The 15,522-nt window shown below is 41.4% G+C and overlaps 1 protein-coding gene across 3 annotated transcripts in view; it reads right to left on the minus strand.

Annotated features, from left to right (window-relative positions):
• JPH1 (junctophilin 1) overlaps positions 1–10,601 on the minus strand; it is an 82,619-nt gene extending 72,018 nt beyond the window's left edge. For all 3 annotated transcript variants that reach the window (XM_053951776.1, XM_053951783.1, XM_053951767.1), the window contains exons 1-2: positions 10,156–10,601; positions 3,075–3,831 (exon numbers count right to left, since the gene is read on the minus strand). In XM_053951776.1, the coding sequence (XP_053807751.1) occupies positions 3,075–3,831; positions 10,156–10,534 (1,136 nt within the window). In that variant the 5' untranslated portion in view covers positions 10,535–10,601. The remainder of the gene's footprint in view (positions 1–3,074; positions 3,832–10,155) is intronic.
• Positions 10,602–15,522: the final 4,921 nt, after the last annotated feature.

Consider the following 15,522-nt stretch of genomic DNA (forward strand, 5'->3'; position numbering starts at 1 on the left):
CCTAATAATGATATTTTTTAAAAGGCACCTTGAAAGTTTTGAAAAGGGAAAGTAATGAGCATACTTTTGAAGTTTCTCAAATTCTGTGATTTTTATATTTATGCCAAAACATTTTTTCTTCAATACAGCTGGTAAAACTAATACACAATCAAATCTATTAAGCTGCACTGTAATTTAAAAAAAAAATTATTCATTGCTGATTTCTAATCTGTTTTGAATACACATCTGTGTAGCAGAAGCTAGTAATTATTTCCCTGATACAGCAGTTTTTTATATACATCGCACAATGTTGTAATCTGCTATCTTTTGAAAAAATGCTGCTGTAATTTTCAAAACACCTCAGTACAAATACCTCAAAAACCCAAAAGTTAAGTCAGGAGAGCCAATGTAAATTCAGGTTCAGAGAAGCACTACTTATGCCAACTTTTATATTTTTGTCTGTGTACAAAACTGTCACTTTAGACAAAGGAAGATTACACAGATTACTAAAGATGACTTTTAGACATAAAAAGACATTGGGAATATAAAGTAAAACAGTGGTTGGTGTCGTTGAAGCCTGTGTGGACATCTGTCACAGGTCAAAGTACTAGCCTAGCCTGTCATGACCAGCAGGGAGCTATGAAGAGGACTATGGTCTGTTTCCATTTGGCTGAGCAAATATTTTGGGAATAAAAAACGCAGAAGAATAGCATACAACTCCAAGCTGCACTGAAAAGGAAGGTATCTGGATGAGAGTAAGGATTTCTAGCTTTTTGGTTTGATGGTTTTTGGGGTGAGAAAAGGTCTTTCTAGTTAGCTCTTCAACTAAGGGTATGGGAACCTACAGCAAGCACACAGTGCTGGTGACATCTGTCCAGTCTGAAACACAGAAGGCCACTGTGCAGTGAGGTTATGCCATATGGGTGGAACCACCTTTGTATGTATTACACATTAGAGAAATTATAGAAGGCACTTCTCCTAGACTTTTTTTGTGCAGTGGTAATTGCTGGGAGACAGACAAGACCACCATCCTCATGTGCATCTAGGAAAACATTGCAAGAATGCTACGGTCCAAAGAATGACTGTATTATTAATATATCAGTTTGGTAAAAACTTGGTAAAGACAGTTTGGGAAAGACAGTTCTTTAGTTCACCAGCGGCCGTGGCCTTGCTCCTACTGGTAGATGCTCAAAACAACTCTGAAAATTTGCGAGATAGGAAAGGTCTTGCCATTCTTGCTAGGGGAGTCCAACATGCCCTCAGAAGTGAATATTACCTTCATGCCTGATGTTGCCCAGCTTGGTGTCAGGTCTCTTGGCCTTTGAATCAGTGTCAGCACAGTTGGTACAGTGGCTACTAAAAAGAGAGAACACCTGAATCTGTGATCTTGCTGTCTATCCTGGTAGTCATGGGAGTATTTCAGAGAGATTTTTAGCTGAGAAACCAAAGGGAGAGATTGTCCCTGGTCACAGCTGCACTACAACTTTCAAAAACATATTTTCAATAAATCAACATTGTTTTGATGAATTGCTCCAAAAGAAGCAATTTGAACTCTGTCCTCCACCTAAAAATCAAAGGGAAGGAAAAGCAAACAAAACACTTCAGAGACACTTCTTGAAGAGGAAGTGCATACACCGTGCCTTGGAATGTAATGGTCTCAGACAACAGCTTTTTAATAGCTTTACACAGACTCAAAGGGGTGACTCCCCCTTTCCATACATCCCACCTAGGTTTTTCTTAAAACTAGGGCTTACTATGTACTGACAGAACATGAATGGGATCCAGTACTTTCTTAAAATTAGGTATTACTGATCTGCTTTACTAATATGGTATGCTGTCATATAATGCCTTACATATAATTATAAAAGTAACCAAGTAACCCTTTAGTTATTTACATGACCAGTTCTCAGAAAGGTCCTTTAACAGTATCTTACATTCTTCATCTTAGTGTCTCGACTACTTCTTGCTGTGAGCATTTCATATATTCAAGCTCTCCCACTTAAGCAGTTTTTTGTATTTTCTGTATTTCTTATGACAGTCAGGAAAAGGGTAGTCACTGGGGACACACTAGTGACCACACTAAATTAGGAAGCAGTTGTTCAGCTCGAAGAGTAATGTGACATCCTCTTTCTAAAATAGCATGAAGATTTTCTTTCATGCACATTCTAGATTCTTTTTTTTTTTTATTCAAAGCATATTTCAAGAAAAGTCTGCCTGAGGAAACACACTAAAGCCATCAATAGAGAAACTGCCACAGCAACTTACTGGAAGGCAATAAAAATGAAACAGCTTTTTAAAGAGCTCTCAAACTTAACAACAAAACCAATTAAAATTGTCTGTACTTATTTAATTTGCAATAATTCCATTTCAAGCAACTTTGCTTGGTTGTTGGTTAGCAGTTCAAAGTGAAAACGACACTTTCCTCCACTATCTCCACTACCAATACCCATACACTTCTCCCATCTCAAACATTTGTCAGAGGCACAGGGAGAAGCTGACCTCCACTATTTGATGTGGTGGTTGTACGATCAGATGAGTTGAGGAGAAGCATGCTCCAAAATGGAAGAGTCCTCATAAAGAACTCTTTCAGCAGATACTGCCTTGGCAACCACATCAACAGCCTCTAAGCACAACATCCTCAACCATTATTCTTATGCTGCTCCTACCACAATTTCTCAGAAAAAGAGACACATCTTAAGATGCCTACTGTCAAATGGGCAACTTCAGTGAGTTTCAGATGCTACCAAAAAACCTGGCAATAAAATAAACATAACTGGAGCATGCTTATGGGAAAATATTCAAACTTTACCTCATTTCCCCCAAATAATTCACTACTTTCCTCACCAGTTTTATTTTCCAAACAGATTTTAAGGCATAATGCAGCAGTTCTTGAGAGAAAGCAGACATAACAAGAATGGAAATTTGCTTTTACAATATATTATGGAACAAACACAAACTCTTTACTCAAATGAGTTGAATTTCTAAGTTTCACATGCGTAATGCCACTAAAGTCAACAGAGCTACACACATGAAACTGAAAGGTCAGCAAGTGCTCACTAACACAAAGGTTTACAACCTTCCATTTGATAACTTACCTTGAGGTTGCAATTTCCACTTTGGTTCTTGCCATGGCAGCTGCTCGCTGTGCACCCTCTATTGCTCTATCCACCTTTTCTCTAGTTTTTGTGTTTCGTATTGGTATAAGTTGCTTTCTTATTCCACGGACCAAAATGTTATTTTTGTACTTTCCCTCTTCTTTGGTGCCATCTGGAAACATGGTACATCCATATCCATGCCTCCTGTTATTCAGCCACTCTCCTTCGTATTTCATACCATTTGAACGCTCACTGATACCAAAACCGCTGCGCTTGTCGTTCTTCCATTCACCCATATAGGCTTCTGTAGTGGTAGCATCAACATGGTCTTCCAGAGGGCTATAATCACAGTCACCATCTCCAAAACTAATCGTAGAGTTGGCGTCACTAGAACTAATCCTGCTCATAGCAGCATCGCTCCTTACAGAGCTCCGTTTGCTAGATATCGATGACCTAGACTCCGATTTTCTAAGTTTTATACTACCAAGAAGGGATCCTCTTCTGAATAAGCCTCCTTTTTTCTTAATGCCCATGGCTTCTGGATCACTGTGAAAATTGAGCACAAATCCTCCTCTTGTTCCAGCTGGACTGTCAGAAGTGACATCATGCAGAACAGTGCCATTGCTCTGCTCACTTCGAAGTGACGCCAGAGATGTTCGGAGAGGTGAACGGATCACAGTGGCCATGCCATAGGGTACACTCTGACGTACACCATATCCATGTCTCATCCCTCCTGTCCATTGCCCCTGGTAGGTACCTTTTAAAGTAACAAGAAGTTAAATTTAGGAAGCTGTTTAACTAGCTCTCTCCATCCAATATGCTACAAGAAACACTACATTGCCAGCTCTGATTTTGGTAAGAAGAGATGCACAGGACACAGACAACCTACTTTTGTTACTTGTTTTACTTAAAATTATTTTAAAGCAAATCCTTCACTTTCACAGCTGATTTATTTCGGCAAGTAACACAGTAACAATAACCATAAGTGTTTTTTTAATGGATCTGTCCAGGAGAAAAAAAAATTGGGAGAAATTTCTAAAGCAGGACTCTCTCAACATTTTTTTAAGGTGGACTGATAGGAGGTGGCCAGCAGAAACAGACACACATTATATGTAGTCAGCTGAGGAGGGAGAGAGGGCTGGAGAGAAGGGAGAAAGCAGGACACTTACAGCTCTTGTGCCCAGCTGCCCACAGCAAGAGCAAGTAGGAGAAGTAACCACTCTATTATTGTGGGTTTAAGGTGACTACAGACCTCGCCTTGTCAGGAGCTATTTGACAGATTGTTTTCAGATGGCCTTTTGGATCCACTGTCATAAACCTCCATTGTAAAATTAAATCTTTTAAAATTTTTGTGCGGATTTGAATGAATGAACAAAACCTTAGGACCCCTTTTTCTTTATGAGCTCTTTCATACCAACACTTTCTGGTATCCCCAGTACATAAACATGCACTGCATTCTGTCTTATGCTCTCTGACAGAAGGATCAAAAGCATGAATTCTTTAGCCCTTTTTTTGCCTTTCATTTGTTCTGCAGTATGTAAGAAAGGCAAGGCATAACAAAACACTGCACAACATTCTAGCAAACAGTTAATTGTAACTACTCTTGTAAAAAGTTTTAAACAGCAATATAAGGAGGGAATATGGTATGCAATATGAAAAGTCATGGATGGCCATGCAAAGTTGCACTGGAGCCAAACCCCACCTTTATCAGATTACTACAGCAATTTTTCTTCTTGTATTCTTGAAAGGCATTTTCATTTTGACACTTGCCAGTGTCTGCTCTCTGAAGGCCATTTCTAACAGAGGCTCCAAAGGAAGGTTGCACGGATACGGTAACTAGCAAGCAGAAGATAACTTATTTTGTGATGTAATTTCACTCTAATTCCCACTAAACTACTTTAAGCACCTTAAAATGAAGTTGCTCACCCACCTAGTGCTGTTTTTTTTTTTTTTAAAGCTACTTTGAATATTTTTACAGAGGGATGAATAAGCAACTAATTTTTTTAAAAATTTTGATCTACTTCAATTGGAGCACCTATTAACTATTCAGAGAACTAAATATCAAATGTCAAATTCAGTGATTGATAACATTTTTGTGAAAATATTTGTGAAGTACCTGCAGTTAAAGATGTAGATCCAAGATTCCTTTGCTTTGAGGTTCAATCTCTTCTATATATACATACTGGTTTGGTTGTGTACGTGTCCACATTTATCAAGTACTGACTTACTCTTTACCTCTTCTGCTAACTTGTATTTCAGTGTTAACACAAAATTAAATTTCCTAAGTCTGTTTTTGCTATTATATAATACTAGAAAGGTTCCAAAACGTAACTATTTCATGTTGGTTGAAAATTCTACCAAGTGGAAGGTTTTTAACAGATGGCTGCTGAAACAAACAAATAACTTTCTTAGTTTCTTTCTCATCCTCTGTATCCTGGATACCTACTACTGCAGTGGTTGTAAGGGTGCTGAATCTAGGAACATGATTATTTAAAAAAACTCAGCATATGGGGAAGAACAAATAGAAACATGAGCACAAAGCACTGGTATGATATGTTCTGTAAATACTGCAAATATACAGCCACAATCTAATTTTTTTTGTTTTAATAAACAGAAAATTCCTGGAAATACATTAATATTTTATGAGCACAAATTACTTCATTTTGTCCCTAATTATTTCTAGGATCTGTAATGGCTTACTGGAACTAAGAATCTGGCTGCATACACTTATTGCTACATATTATAACCCCTTTATTGTTCTGCACTAGTTAATTTTGAAATAATAAATCTAAGTTTAATTTTAATTATACTGCAATATTACATTAGAGGAGCATCTCATAATTATTGCTCTCCATGCTGCTTACAACATCAGACTTTAAGCACAATCAACTATTTCAGTACAGAATTTTAAAGAAGTATAAAAGGTCAGCCTCTTTTTCTTACTAATATTTTAATTAATAAATATATGTTTAATGGAAAGCTCAAAAATTAATTAATTAATTAAATACTTGTATTTTTCACTACTCTAGAAAGAAGGGAAGTGTTTGCTGCTGCCCTTAAGGGCATTAAAACAGGAACAATTAATATGCTGCTATCCACTAGTCGAATTTTCCTTTTTTGGGGGGAAATAAAACCCATGCCAGATTCTTCTAAAGAGAAAATAGTAAAAAGGAAAATGGAAGATTCATACTCATTTTGTCTTAAAAATGTATGAGATATTTAGGCTGAGTTTTATGCAGTGTAGCAGGTAACACTTATCATTCTATTACAGATCTGTCAATGGAAAGGCTTCTGATACTAATACTAAAAAGCCAACTAGTTTTCCTTGGTTTTTCAACTCACATTTTAAAGGAAAAGTATTTCAATGACATATGGAGAGCAGTGTCCAGAATGTAGATACAAGAACCTTGTACAGTAATTTGACTGACTATATCAGACTTTAACTGCATCACCTTCTTCTATAAATTTTAGAAATCTTTAAACAAGCAAGACAAGGTATATTGCAATATAATTAAATATAATAATGTATAAGACACAACGAAAAAGCTTTTCCCATATATGAAGATGAAAACATGCAGTATTTACCTGTCTTTCTAGATAGAGATAAATATGAATGATACATCAACAAACACACCATATTCTGTCTCACCTTATAGGATAGTTGTTCAAAGCAGTTCCTCTAAAGGTCAATTATCACAATTTTAATTAACACTGTAATTACCAACATAATTTAAAATTATATTTACCATAAAATAGTAACATTGTTTAGGACTAATTTTTCAAAAGCTAGGCTTGCTATCCTTTGTAACTGAAGAAACATACAGCCACAACTGCTGACCATCCATCTGGTGTTTAATTGGTTCTCTTGAAAAGGTGTTCATATTTTAAGCTTCAGAGCTATTAGAAAGCGTAATTTTTTTCCTCTTCTTTTTGTTGGCAAGTTGTTCTAAGATATAATTTCATAATCTGTTTCCTTAGTTACAGTGTGCCATCCCTTCTAAAACACCCTTGGTGCATCTTACAGCTGTAAATGTCATTGCCCACTTGCAGCTAAAATTTAAAACTACACTGTGAAAAAAACTGAGAGGCCAAGGACACACTTAACTACTCCACTTGCTCATATCCTTTACTTAGATATTCTATAGTTTAAAAAAGTTGTTGTTGCATTAAGACTTTTGCACACTTTTTTTCACTCAAATGTTAAGTAAGCGTAGACCGAGAAAGGAGACATCTCAGAAATCAATGAACATATGTGACCTTTGCTTCAGGGTGCTTTTTTGCCGATCTCCCTCTGTGGAATGACAACATGCAATTGGTTTTTGCTGTTGTTGGAAGGACCATACATAACCAATTTAGACATACTGAAGTTTCAAATTAGGCCATAGTCACTCCTCTGGTAGGCTTTGCATCTTCACACAGATTAACAAAACCTAGGAAGTTTAAGGGAGGCACAAAAATCAGGATTGCTGCAGGGGACAGATAGATGGGCCACTTGAAAGCCCAATGTAATCACATGCAATGAATGAAGTATCATGGTTTATAAGCCACAGTGTTTTCCTCAGAGATTTGACTGAGTGACAATTTTAAGCATCTAAACACAGCATGACATATATTACTCATGTCATGAAAAATGTTGTGTGCAAAACAGAGGAACACTGTCAATGCTTATTTTCCTTTTCCTTCAATGATATCTCATAATACCACCAGTGCACTTTAAAGCAATGTATGGGGATATACTAAAAAAAAGCAACCAAACAAAAAGCTAGCTGCAAAGAGCTAGCATTATAAAGCTAGCATTATAGTGAGTTTGAAAATAAACTGGCAGTTGGCATAGTCTAATGAGTTATTTCTCTACATTGGTATTCTTTGGTATTCATGAACAGAGAGTTTTCTTGCAACTGTTTTAAATTATGTTAAAGATACATGTGTAAATCTGGTTTCCTTATAAACCCATTTCAAATGTTGTTCTGGTGTGCAAATACATCTATTGTTCCCAGAGCATGGAAACAAAAGCACATCTGCAAACATCTATGACGTACTGCTCTGCTTCATTCATGAGTACTTTCATTAAAATCAATGGGACTTCACACCCTCTGTTCGTATGAGCTGCAACATGCAAAAGACTGGAGCAATGACAACAGATTTCAGCTAAGGGAGTGAACTGGATCCTTCATATGTTGTTCTAAGGACATATGTTGTTCTTCGTAAGTCTAAATACTGAGAGAATTTACCTCCAATAAACAGCACTATATGAAGATTTTTTTAAAAAGCCATAAGAAGCCTAAAGAAAAAAGGATTAAAACAACTTCATTTTGAGAAAATGATTTCTAGAAGATTTACTGAAATGGCAATTTACTTTTCTAGAAGGGAAGGGAGAGGAAAAAAAAGCCACTGCTTGTAATTAGCCAAAATAAATATAATAAAAATTGAAAAGTGCATTGTGTGATGAAAGTGACATTGAAATTCTGATCTCTTCCATACTTTGATTTTGGTGGTGTCCTTTTTAAAATTTTGTTTTATTTTTATTGATCCACAAACATAGCTGCCTTTGAATATCAGAACTTTCCACACCAGGAAAAAATTTTTGGACAGCTACAAATATCTCTAAACAAGGGGACAGAAAGGTACAAAACCCACTGCACATTTCCTTGCCTGAAAGAACTGAATCTTACCAACTTGCTACATTTTCTATTTTGGAAAAGAAAAAATAGGAGCCCAACTGCAAACATCTAATTTTCTGCCTAATATAAAAATACCCATTCACCTGAAAGTTTGACCAGAGATGATGTGACAAAATTCCTTGAAGAAACCAGCAAAAGCATCAGTTGAGAGCTGCTACATGGGTTAGTCCTTTAGTCACATCACGTGAACAGTACCTCAGATTTCGGTAAATTCTATTACTTGCCTGTTAACTGAACATGTTTCTGAACGCTGAAGCAAGCAGCATTTCTGTAAAAAAAAAATCTCAGCAACTCTCTAGTCCTAAAACTGAGACCCGTTTTTCTTCCTGTTACAGCAGACCAAACCTGCTCCCTTGTCCCTAGCTGAGGAGCAACTCTGCAGAAGTTGCAGGTGGCACTTCCAGCGAGGCCAATGACAATACACCAGCAAAGGCTGAATTAAAGAGTATCAAGCTTATTTATCGTGCAGAGCATGAAGTGACAGAGCTACAAGAACTGTAAGTGAGGACTCAAGTAAGCTCCAGTGCTCGCTAACCTCATTGAACCCTGACTTGACCGCTGCCGACTTCAGCAGAGGGCGGATGGCCGCCCCGCACGCCCACCGCGGGCTCAGCCCTGGGACACTGGCTTTGTCGTGGGGAAGGGTGTGAAATGAACGTCTGTGCGACTGCACTGCACACCTCGTGCTTTGAACAGAATGCTTGAAACTACCCCGTATTTTGGTAAAAACAGGAGTTATTGTATGAGGGTGGACCCAAGTTTCATTGATTTTACGCAAGCTGCGTCCCCACTCCATTAGCTCCAGCCTCCTGATTACAAGCCGAGCGCATCGAGCGCACAAAGCCCGCACATCAGCGCGACACAAGGGCTCCATTATAACAAGTTCTCGCCGTTCCCGCACGAACGCGGTGCGCAGCGGACGAGGTGCCGGGGCTCGCGGTGCCTGCGCTCCCCGAGCCAGGCACGGCCACCCGGCCATCGCTACCTCGGGCAGGGAGCCCGTGAGCCGCCTCGGCGGGGAGAAAGGAAAGCCGTCTGCAGCGGCCGTAATGCGGATTTCTACCAGCTGGCCGGGAGAAAGCGCTGAGCCCGGACAGCTCAGCGCGCTCGGAGCGCAGCCGGCTCCACACAGAGTGGGGCGGGGCGGGCGCCAGGCACCTGTGGCGCTCCCCGGCCGCCAGCGGGGCCTCGGGTGCGCCGAGCGAACGGCGCCGGGAAAGGCGCACGGCCGCGGGCACGGGCCGGAGAAGCGACGCCGGTGCGAGGGCGGCGGTGAGAGCGCGGGGCTGACGGAGGGGCCCTTCCCACGGCGCGCCCACGCAGGCGCGCGCCCCCCCCACCCCTATTCCCTCCCGCCCCCCGGCGCCGCCGCGCGCGGGGCGCCCCCCGCCGGCGCCCACCTCCGTCCCCGTAGGTCTCCACGCCGTATCCGTCCTGCAGCCCGTTGCTCCAGGTGCCCTCGTAGCGGGCCGGCGTGCTGAGGCTCTGCCGCACCCCGTAGCGCCCCTTGAAACCGTGAGACCACTCGCCGCGGTACATCCACCTGCCCTTCGTCTCCACGCCCAGCCCGTGGCGCTTGCCCTGCGCCCAGTAGCCCAGGTATGTGTTGCCGCTGGGCCAGGTGTAGCCGCCCGCCACCTCGAAGCCGTGGGACCAGGAGCCGGCATACTCGCCCTGCCCCTTGGGGCCGGTGCAAATGCCGTGCCCGTGGGCTTTCCCGTCCTCCCAGCCGCCGCAGTAGGTGCCGCCATCGTCGAAGTCGAACCGGCCGCCCGTCATCCAGGGCAGCGGGGCGAGCGCGGCGCCGCCGCCGCCTCCCGCCCGCCTTCCGCTCCCTTCCCTGCTCCGCCTGCCTTGCCTCGCCTTCCCTTCCCGCCCGCCGCCCGACCGACAGCCCCGGCGTTCCCCGCGACTGCGAGCGCTCCGCCGGCCGGCCGCCCGCGCCCAGCCCAGCCGCAGCCCCTCGGCGGCGAGCGGCGCCCGCCCCCCGCTCCTCCCCGCCCGCCCCTCCGCTCCCGCCCGGGTCCGCCCCCGGTGTGGCCGCGCCGCTGCCGCGGGGCAGGTGCGCGCTCCTGGGGCGGCGCCCGCGGCCGCCGCGCCTGGGCGGACTCGTCCCCCGGGAACAGCCGCCTTCGCCCGCTCGCTCCCGGGGCGGTGTCCGTGTGCTTTCTGCTCCCGGGAAAAGGTGCCCCCCGCTGGTCGGGGGCGAGCGCGGCCCGGGGCGGGGCGAACCGGGAGCGCGCAGGCCGGGCCGGGGCCCCCGCGATGCCCGGGGGGCGGAGGTGGTTCCGTGCCCTGCCCCGCCTCGGCGCTGCCCGCCCCTCGGGTTCCCGGGCAGGTTGCTGCTACACCTGCTAGCGCCTGCAACAAGTAGGCAAAAAGAGAGGGCTTCCGAGTGCTACTTGTGATTCTTTGTTTTGTTTTTTTTTTTTTTTGTTTTTTTTTTTTTCTTACTTGCCCTGAGCTTGAAGACGAGGTTCAAGCTGAAATTGTGCATGAAGAGCGCAACCGAGTTGTGTTTTGTCCCTTTTCCAAATCATGTGTGAAGCCCACCAAGTTCCACGGGTGGAGAAATACGGGACAAAATGAACGTGAGTGGTATTGAAGCTTTTCAGGGACAGCACGGCTGAGAACTTCATTAGGAGCCTCCCATTATGCCATCAGCTCCGTGATCATCAGGCGACTGAAGAGCTCTAAATCCTGCCAAGTGCTTCTTTGCCAGATATTTGATAATCAGATAAAAAATTGTAAGGGCAAATGACAGGAGAAACACATAAGCATAGAAACTGCAGAGAGAATAGCGGGGAAGGGACTGAAAGCTGCTGTCACGGTATCCTGGCTTTCTATTCTTTCACAGTTACAGATCAGGACTGGAAAAAAAAATATGAAAGAAAACCTTTTTCAATGGGGATTTTGTTAGAAGCATGAATCATATTTGTTACTCATGGGTCATAGTACTATCTGGTCACAGATTATTTGGAAAAGCAGAGAAATAACAATGGCTATGTTAGTAGTTAGAAATATAATTGCAAGTGGAAGATTTGAATTCAAGACATTAAAAATTGAAACAGTCGAGCTTCAGAAATATACCAAATTCAGCCCATATGTAAGAAGTTTTGACTTAAACCTAAATGAAATTAAAGTATTGCACATACTAAACATACCCATATTACTTGAATAAATTTTCAAACTTTGTGCTTCACAACACACTCTTCTGTGTACATTTTTATGCCAGGTTTACACAGTTTAGTGCCAAAATATTTCTGCTCTTTCTAGGGGAGAGTTGGGCACCATAACTGATACTGCTGTCTCCTGTCATCATAAGAAGTGTGTGCTTCAAAGCTTTCTTTCTGTGCTGTAAGAGGATTTCTAGTTCTGCTTGAACATGTGGAGATAGAAGGCAGTGCTCACATTTGGACACATACATACAAAGAGCAAAAGACACAGTCAAAGACTTGTGCCTTTTCACAAGAAGATGGGGAAGTTTTCAATGCCCCTTTGAGCCCAGAAAATTTTGTTCCATAGTTTTGGAGTGTAGAAAACTAGACAAAAAGGTTGTTTCTGTAACACAGACATGCAGTCTTCCATGTATCATTGGACAAGGCTACACAGTGTGCTGAAGTTAAGGACTGAGGCCTTCACTGCAATATGGTATTTTTGGAAAGCTGTTACTGGGAATGGAGGGGAAGTCTGAAAATGTTGCAGTGGGTGGGATTGCTGAAGAAGGTACAGTGCAGTATTCTCTGAGTATTGCTTGAGCTTACTGAGTTTTATGCCCTACATGTCTTGCATTTCTTCCTCAAGAAAAAGATTGGAAACAGTAGTGGTGACGACACATGTGCTTTGAGGAGTTTACTATTTTCGCTCAATTTATTTTCTGTTTTCTTTCTTCTGACAGAAGATAAAGTCCTGTAATGTTTGAACAGAATTATGGAAGATTGAAACACTTTATATGATTTGGGGAACCCCCTGTTGGAAGTCAGCATGCATAATAAGTGATACAGGTGTAAAATTTTCTAAGCATTTATGTTGCCTATTCATAACTGCATGTTATTATATGAGCAGACTTTTTTGAAGTTGTCACAATTGAACTGGAGCTGCTGACCATTGGGTATGTCTGTTATGGGGCTACTGTTGCTTTGCGCGGTGTTTCTGGGTGCTGTGTGCAGAAACGAGGTGTAAAGTCAGAATTGCCTTGAACAACAATTCTGTGCCCTGTGCACAGCCAGAACACAACCAGCACAGAGGGGAGCAGAGGTGGGGTGTGGAAACGGATTAGCAAATCCAGACAGTGCTGCTGTGCCTCGGCAGTGGAAGAGGTGCTCTGGTGAGGGAATGGGAGATTCGCCCAGCTCCTCTGTGGATTTGAGCTGTTTCTTTGAAGGACCAGCTGTGTCCCTCTGCCCAATGGCCTAGACAATAATCACAGTTGTGCAAGCCCTTTGCCAAGCTGGGTATCACTTTTGCCTCGGTATTGGTGAATGACTGGATTTGCTGTTGTAAAAACTTGGTAATTGCACCCCTGATGTGTTACTGTACTGATGAATTGTTTATCCCTAAAGCTGTTGATGTTCTGTCTCTTAAGGTATCCCAAACCTATAGCTAATCAGGGCTGCCTTAAGTTCTTATGTCTGTACAGTAGAAGATGTTGTACCATGTTGCAAAAATTAAATAGGCATCTGCCTATTAGTCCTTTGTTTTGCCCCCTTGATTTAAATTTTCCAGTTTTTAATACTAGATTAGCTGAACCAGCAAGATCAGGTGGGCCAGAGATGAACAGTGAAAATGTCAGGAAGGAATCAAATTATTTTTCCTTTGTTATCACATGTATGTCAGTGGGTCCTTTTTTAGTGACCTGCACATTGTGCTAAAATCAGTGGTCATTTTGCATGCGGTTGATATTTCCAGGTGTACTTATTTAAATGAGGTAATCAATTTAAATGAACTTGATGCTTGATGACAAGATAAATTCATCACTGCCAGTCTTCCCTTATTATATTTTCAGTCGGGGATAAATTTTAATAGATGTGAGAATAGAAGTGCTTTGCAGAGAACTCCCAGCATCACTTAGCCAGGTCTCGATATATAAGAAGCAACAGGTGTGTCATTGCTGATGAAGTTGTAGATTTATTATTTGGTTTTTTGGTTGGGTTTTCTTTTTTTGCTAACAGATTTTGCATTGACAGGTCTCAACTTCAGTTCAAGCCACATCATATTTGCTTCTGGCCACAGTGTAAGTAATGCTCATATTTAACCTTTAGCATGTATATGTTAAATACCTTAGATCCACAGATTTTGTTTCCTTTCCTTCTTCCCAGAATTAAATTTAAAATTATTCTACAACTCCATAGATGCAGGAAGTAAGCAGTTACAGGTATATGAATGAGTTTATCTTTTGTCCAAAGTAAATGGAATTAATTCCACTAATTTTTTAATCTACATTACAAGAGTTCTTTTCTGAAAGCTTTCATGCATGTAACTCTCAAAAAAATACAAGGGCTAGGTGCAGTTTATTAATTATTTACAAAAAAGTCATCACAGCACTAGGTCTGATGACTCTATATGCATGCAAAACATGAGTACCTCATAACACAGTATGTATGCAAAAACTGTGCTGCAGGGTTATATTTAAAAAGGTCCTTGCTGTAGGGATGGTAGGTGCAGCAGATGAAGATACACTAACTCCAGACATTTAATATTAACTGGATACAAAACTGCTGAGTTTAAACTATTAGTCTATAGATATCTGATGCATGAATAAAAACTCGGCACATTTATTCTTACTCTTAAAAGCCTGATTCAGCAGGGAATTACTTTAAGTACTTTAGTAATCCCATTTACTTCAGTGGGACTACACATGAGCTTTAAATTAAACATCTGCAAGATATCTGTGCTCAAATAAAGCAAAGCTCTGAAGTCTGTTCTCAAGTGCTTTGCAGAATGGAGGCAGGATGTTTCACTGATGAGCTCCACGCCTCACACTTTGTATTGGAGGAGTTCGCACACAGAACGGCTGTGTGGGAGGCAAGAATACAGAAGTAATGGTAGTACAAAACTCATAGTGTAGAAATTTCAAAGGCAAGTAGATCTTTTCTGGATCTGTAGGAACAGCCTCAACTTTTATTCCAAGTTTTGTGTCTGTAGTCTATGTTAAAGTTTTTAAACATAGTTCTGTATGACTTCACCACAAATAATTTTGTGTGACTTCTAGAACAGGAACATAACACTTTTTTCTTATACACTGTAAATTCATGTGAGTTAGTGTAAATACTGAACCAGTAATTCTAGCGGATTTTTCTTTTCAAAAAATCTGCTATAATATTTGAGCAACACTGTGTTATGAATCTGCTCTCCTAGGTGTATCAATGTCAGTTCTACCTGCAGTTGAAGCTGGGACTTAGCCAGTAAGACAGTATATTTAATTCCAGAGATATTGTGCTTACTCAGTGAATACAGTTATTATTTTCTTTGCAAAAGTGCTGATAAAGCTTGTAAAAAACAAAAATACAGATCCTCTTCTAACTTGAAAACAGGATGAGTATGTTCTGTACCCAGACTTCTATTTTCAGCATTGTTCCAAGCAACTGAATTAGATTTGAAATAAAAGTGCAGTTTATTTTTTAAGCAAATGCAGCATTTATGTTGAACACCTTTGTCTTTGAAGTGATTTTAACAGTAACAGAATTCTCTATACAAATAAGGTACAGTGTGTTGAAATTATTTTTTTAAGTATAAAGATACTACAATATTTTATTATAGTGGAAAAA

The sequence above is a fragment of the Vidua chalybeata genome, chromosome 1 (genome assembly GCF_026979565.1).
Source record: "Vidua chalybeata isolate OUT-0048 chromosome 1, bVidCha1 merged haplotype, whole genome shotgun sequence".
Taxonomy (NCBI): Eukaryota; Metazoa; Chordata; class Aves; order Passeriformes; family Viduidae; genus Vidua; species Vidua chalybeata.